At 48.6% G+C, this 6,075-nt stretch overlaps 1 protein-coding gene across 1 annotated transcript; it reads left to right on the forward strand.

Annotated features, from left to right (window-relative positions):
- The first annotated feature begins 500 nt into the window (after positions 1–500).
- LOC108864548 (uncharacterized) lies at positions 501–2,987 on the forward strand. Its single transcript, XM_029112157.1, has 6 exons — positions 501–665; positions 974–1,118; positions 1,227–1,886; positions 2,014–2,317; positions 2,526–2,846; positions 2,978–2,987. The coding sequence occupies exons 1-6, from the start codon at positions 501–503 to the stop codon at positions 2,985–2,987; spliced, it is 1,605 nt and encodes a 534-aa protein (XP_028967990.1).
- The last annotated feature ends 3,088 nt before the right edge of the window (positions 2,988–6,075 follow it).

Raw genomic sequence — 6,075 nt, forward strand, 5'->3', positions numbered from 1 at the left:
CGTGGAGAAAAATGTTTTTTGAACCTCGGTGGTTCGAACATCGGAGTCTTAGGAGATCATCCGACCGCTTTCTATACTGGCTGGGGAATGAGTTCGATTGATTTCGGGCTGATACGATCAATGATCATGAACGGATTCGAAACCAATCATCAAAGGTCTCGGATACCCTCTCTCAACGAATTGACTGAGGTAGATTTCACAGCATCATTCATTAAATGAGGAAGTAACTCTGATTTCTTATTTTTCAGAGGGAGTAGCACGGGCGAAATGTAAGCCAAGGGTGCGATTGTTGGCTGGTTTAGGTTTGAGACTTCTGGAAGTGAGTATGATTTTATTTTCCCCTCGAGTCGATGCTTATATTTCATCCCGTATGGTTCATAGACTGACGATAGGAGGTCAAGATGATGCCAGGCCGAAGATGACGTGACGAGAGAAACCTCACCTCGTTTCAGACTGAGTGCGGGATAGTGGAGACGAGTGTGCAGGACGAAGGGATAGTTATGAAGCGAGAGATTTTGGACAAAATGAGAATGGCTTCACACAGATTCACGATTGAGCAGTTTGAGCTGCTTCGGCGGCTGAGAGCGTCAGGAATAACGAAGGACGAAGTTGTATTGGCTTTTGAGAACTTCGACAGAGTGGAATGGGAACTCCAGGTTGGTAGGGTTAGTATTGCGTCCGCATTTCCTTGTTATTGCGACTAAACATTATGTCCTGCCTCGCAACCTTAAGACGTGCCGGAGAATCTGCTTGGATTCGCGGCAGCAGAGACTGGAGGCTCCACGAAAAGTTTGTCTCTGCATGTCTTCACCCCCTATACGATCCGATGACGATGAGCATGTTTCTTTCCCGAAGAATTCCCGTTTCTGGGAATTGCGAGCCGAGCAAAAGTTCTCCCGCTCCAGAGATGGCTCGAGAGGCGACATGGACTTCAAACTCGTTCACACCTTGATATCCCTTCCAGAACATGCAGGGCCTGTTGCGAAGTAACAACGGTGGGAGGCTGAGCGTATCAGCGACGAGTCCGCCCCAGATCAATGGGGGCCGGATGCCGATGCATGTTAGAGATACAGAGCGAACCCTCTCCTCGGAAAAGGAGCACCACCATCATCCGAACGGTGAGCTGAAAAATCTCGAGATCGCACTGTGTCGACCTCCGGCGCCGAAGTGGCTCGAGGACGCTGGGGTGACAACTGTGCTCGCCATGACGATCTGCGCTTTTTCAGGCAACGGTACGCACGGCGAGCACAACGGACGACCGAAGTCGTCGGCGCAGAGTACGGGCGCATGCAGCGTGTCGTCGAACGAAGACAGCTCGGCGACGGAAGGACGCGAGCAGATGACTCCCCCTCTTCGATTGACGAACAAAACACCACCTCCGCACCGCGGTTCGACTGACAGTTCATCGTTGCTCCCCTCGATGCTGGGGGCTACCGATAGCGACAGTATTCAAGCCACAGCGGCAGCATTGTTCGCCTCATTACCATTGATGGCAACTCCGCATGCTCCGCATACGCCCAACAGCATACCCAACAGCCAACTCGCCGTTGTCGCTCCGCAAACACCCGTTTCATGGAGCGGCGATAGTGGTTCTATGGTGCCTTACCTCCCAGACGAATATTGCTCACCGGATGTTGAAAAACTCAAACGCAAAGGCGAAGAAGCCCTTCTCAGTGAGATACGCAGCTTCGTCATGCAATACAACATCAAGCAGACGATGATTGCCGAAATGACGAAGATGTCGCAAGCCTACGTGAGCCGGTTTTTCCGTGGAGACATCGTCGACATGTCGGAGCGAACGAAGAATACCTTCTACCAATGGTACTTGACGTGTAAAAACAATCCGCTGAAATATGGTGAGTCCGATAACAATCCAAGCAGTTGTCGCAAATCATTCTATCCCTATCGAGCTCCCTCATTCGTGATGCTTATCGATCCGTCCGTCGGTAGATGGCGTCGGATCGAAAAGTGTATCCGGAATACAAACTCAAGGTGTTTTCACTTTCCGTACAGCTTCGCATCCGGGAGTGAAACGAATGGTTAGCGAGAACGGTGACCTGATACCTTTGAAACGAGAACGATTCACATTCAAAAGTGCCCATTTGGCGGTTTTGGAGCGTTACTACGAACGCGACCCATACCCCGACGGACAGACGAGAGAGCAGATCGTAGATGAGTGCAACGCGGCCGTAGAGCGTCCCGATCGTCCTTTATCCGATCGGGAGAAAGTCAGCCTGCCTGTCGTTAACAACTGGTTCAACAATCGAAGAAAAGAAGCCAAGAAACAAATGCGACAACAGCACGGTAAGCAATCTGCCACCCCCTCCCCCATCTGTTTGTTGGTCGTCGCTCCCCTCCTCTCGTTCGGCGCAAGACGAGTCACCCGACCCATTGGGATCATCTTGCGGATTGGGAACCAATGCGGGACCTCGGGACCTCAGAGAAATCTCACACGTCGACCCCTCGTTCGACGTCGGGCCCCTGATCCTTCTTGACGAATCAAGTGAATCATATTGTTATTCGATTGCAGCCGTGGCCCAACAAGAAGCGGCGACGGCTCCCGCTTTTGCGGCGGGAGCGGCTCTGCTCGCCATGCAACAGGGTTGGCAACAACAGCTCCTGCAAAACAATTTGTCGGTTTTCGCGGGTGCGGCGGGTCAACCAGGTGCGTCGCCACCTCCCCAGCCGCAGCCCTTGAGTCTTCAACCGCCAATGGACGATGACGATTCGAGAGGAAGTTATTCTATTCCTGAAGAAGCGATGGCAATCGATTTCTCTGAAGGTGGGGCTGCCGCTAGAGAACGCGAAGCCAGCAAAGTGAACGAGCTCAAGATCAAGCAGGAAGCGTGAGTATCCCGAACCGGAATCTTCCCTCCCCAATCTTTCAATGCGAGCCCCTGTGCCTTGATGAGAGAAAAATTTCGTTACCCTGTATCTCACGAAACGCTCGACTCTAAAATGCGTATTCTCTTTGCAGTGTCTCGTAGACGTGGGAGTCGAGGTGCAATGTTGTTGGAGCCACGCGGCTGTATGTGTATATTTATAAATTTGAAGGAAGCGAAGGAAAGCCAGGCGATCGAATCATGATAAGCGTCGTGAATGTGATCATGATGGAGATCGAGCCGAGGAAAGAGACCATTCAGGAGAAAGGAAATGCAAGAAACTAACGTCGTTGTCGCCATCCTTCGCGGATCAACGGAGCCATCCATGTGTTCAGCTGATATTGGATTGATGAACGAGTTATTTACTTTAGAGAGAGAGAGAGAGGGAGCGTAAGAACTGCAAGCCACGAAAGCAACCGAACGATGAAGAGAAAGGAAAGGATGGAGAGTTATTTCAAAAGTCACTGAATGAAACCCAAAGTATGCTCAATATTTTCACCACAAACTGACAGACGGACGAATTCACGGCACGTGACTTGAGATGATCATCTACCGCACCATTCAGAGCAAGAGAAAATCATTCGCACCTGAACGAGATAATTTCAGGCATTGGAATTCCTAATTGCCCGGGAAGACGATCGTGCCAAGCCGTGAATCGTTCCTGTACCGAACGCGCTTAAATATTTTTGTACAAAACTTTTTATCTCTCCTATCTCACTATCTTCCTCGCCCATCCAATCCCTCTGATTGATGATATTTTCATGCGCGACCTGAAAATAAGGCCTGACGAAAACTTTGTTTTCTCCACGACGCGAGAACTCACTGAACGCGAAGAAACACTACCGCAAGCCTTTCTTACACGGGCTCGATGGTCTCGCGCAACCTCCTGATCGACCAACGAAACGAACGCGACGAAATTCCGCGATCGGAGAATCAATCGAAGCGCCCCACGATCTCGGGTCGGGACGATTCATTCATCGATCTGCGAGACATTGAGTCTGTTTTCTCTTCGTTCTTTCATGTCATCTCAATCACTCGATCATCAGCCGAAAAATCAGCATTCATCCGGAAGAGGTCGAAAAACGAAGCAGTTAATTCTCCGGGCAGCCCTTTCTACATGGTCTGTTCGATAAAACCAGTCGATCGACGGAGACAGACTTGACTGGTGAAAGTAGCGCGCGTGTAGGTATCCCTCAAAATCTCAATGGCGATTACATCAGACCAATCCGAGGAACCTTGTACATTGCCGGGAGAGCCGAGAGGGCTTGATCTGAGATGAATGTTATGTTGTGTTTAATTTTCATTGATATCGGTATGGATTCAGCCTATTTATTACTGCTGTCATAATAATTTTTGTCCATTATCATTGAGTCGCCGTGATGAACATGATAATCGTGACGGCTCGGAGCTCCACCAGCTTCAGAGCTGATCGGCTGGAATCTTGTGGTAGGAGTCGTGACGCTGTCATACCATACTATAAGTACTCTTATGTAACATGCGTGGCCGAACAAGCGAGTGATTGTGAGTGAGTGTTTGACGTTCTACCGCGGAGAAAATACACAGCAAGAGGCATAAAACCGTTTCGGCTCGATGCGATCCGCCGTTTTGAAGATCAGATTTGAAGACTACGTTTTACCCTACGGGGAGAGAACACTAACTTAATATTTTCTACCTACAATCAGATAGTTTCTTGAGAGTCTTGAAGAGGCGTTGGGGCAGGAAAATCTATTGTGGGAGAGTTCTCCAAGCGTCGCCTTTTTCTCGGATTTTCCTTTTCAATGAAACGTGCTTTATTTTGGAAGAAAGGAGGCAACAAGAGAGATTTCGAAAAGCAGAGAAGCTGTCTCAGAGGGATCGTCGAAGATCAATATTATATGGAGAAGACGGAGGAAAAAATAAACTCTAATTATTTACAAAGCAGCTCCAAACCGCTCTTGAAAACTCTACGGGACCCCACGGCTCAAGTTTTCTGCTTGCTCGTCAGACTAAAGAACTCGCGCGTCAAGAGGGGATTCGCATCGTTGCCTTCGCTTTCGATTGATAATCACCGTGACCTATCGGAGTCAACGTGAAAATGGAGCAACACTTACCAACAGACACTCAGACGCATAGCCAGACAAACGCGCAAATATTACAAGCTTAAAAAACACAAGTACCGCGTACAGCATACAAAAAGTAAAACATACATAACTCGGAAGAACATAACACACATTTATAATCTGTGATTTGTGCCGCCTCAGAGAACAGAAGAAATTACCTTAACATAACTTATCGCCTCGTTCATCTGGAGAGTAAAGAAATCGTTTGCTCGGAATGTCTGTCTCTCGGAGGGCCATTCTCGATTACTGCCTCCGAACCACCGTCTGAGAAAACGTATAGGGGCCTATAGGCCAATATCTGTGGGGTGTGTTCGGTAGCGACTCGGAGGATGTAATTTGATTTGGCCGAGTGAATGCTCTCTCGATGAATACGGTGGACTGGCATTATGTGCGCACGCGCCATCATCCTAGCAACTTTTGAAACTTCCTTACTCCGTTATCCCATCGTCTGTTAGACGATGATTATATGTCTTTCAGCGTGACATTATTTCACCATATAGTTTTCGAAGATTTCTACCGTTTTTAGTTGTACTCCGCGTCCATGTGGATTCCTTGTCATACCCAACATGATTATGTTTAGTTAGAGATATCTCTAGTTTGAGGTGCAGACGCGTTTTATCAAGATTTCACTGCCCATATCCGTTTTTTCTGAGAGTCTGACGCCCGAAGAGATTCTGTACAGCGACTCTTTCGAAACGGTCGCTATTATAGTCCATGCCCGAGATGCATTCGGAGGCACCGTTCTGCGAGATTTCATTCAGAAGAGGAAAGTTGCGAATCTATACGTCTATGTTCGTACCTATCCAACCCCCCATCGCCATGGTCGTATCCTTCTCTGATTTTCCGTCACTTCAGAACCTCGCACATGGAATCCGGACACGACGGATGGGTTTTCCTTTCGCTGAGGTCGTTCTTTGAGCCACGGATTGAGAAAGTTCGATTGTGCTTTCTCACCCTTCCGTTCCGATGTCTCTCGGATCTCAATTCTAGTTTTTGCCTCGGGAAACTTTTGCAAATGGAGTTGATGAATGGGGTGATGCATACGATTCTGAAGCATGGAAGGGCTCAATCCACGATTCTCCTCGGGGATGAAG

The sequence above is a fragment of the Galendromus occidentalis genome, unplaced genomic scaffold, assembly GCF_000255335.2.
Source record: "Galendromus occidentalis unplaced genomic scaffold, Mocc_1.1 scf7180000077485, whole genome shotgun sequence".
NCBI lineage: Eukaryota > Metazoa > Arthropoda > Arachnida > Mesostigmata > Phytoseiidae > Galendromus > Galendromus occidentalis.

Coding starts and splice junctions, on each gene's coding strand:
- LOC108864548 (XM_029112157.1), top strand. CDS start 501: ATGAAGCGAGAGATTTTGGACAAAATGAGAATGGCTTCACACAGATTC. Junction 1,887..2,013: donor TAACAATCCAAGCAGTTGTC/GCAAATCATTCT, acceptor CTTTCCGTACAG/CTTCGCATCCGGGAGTGAAA. Junction 2,318..2,525: donor CAGCACGGTAAGCAATCTGC/CACCCCCTCCCC, acceptor TTGTTATTCGAT/TGCAGCCGTGGCCCAACAAG.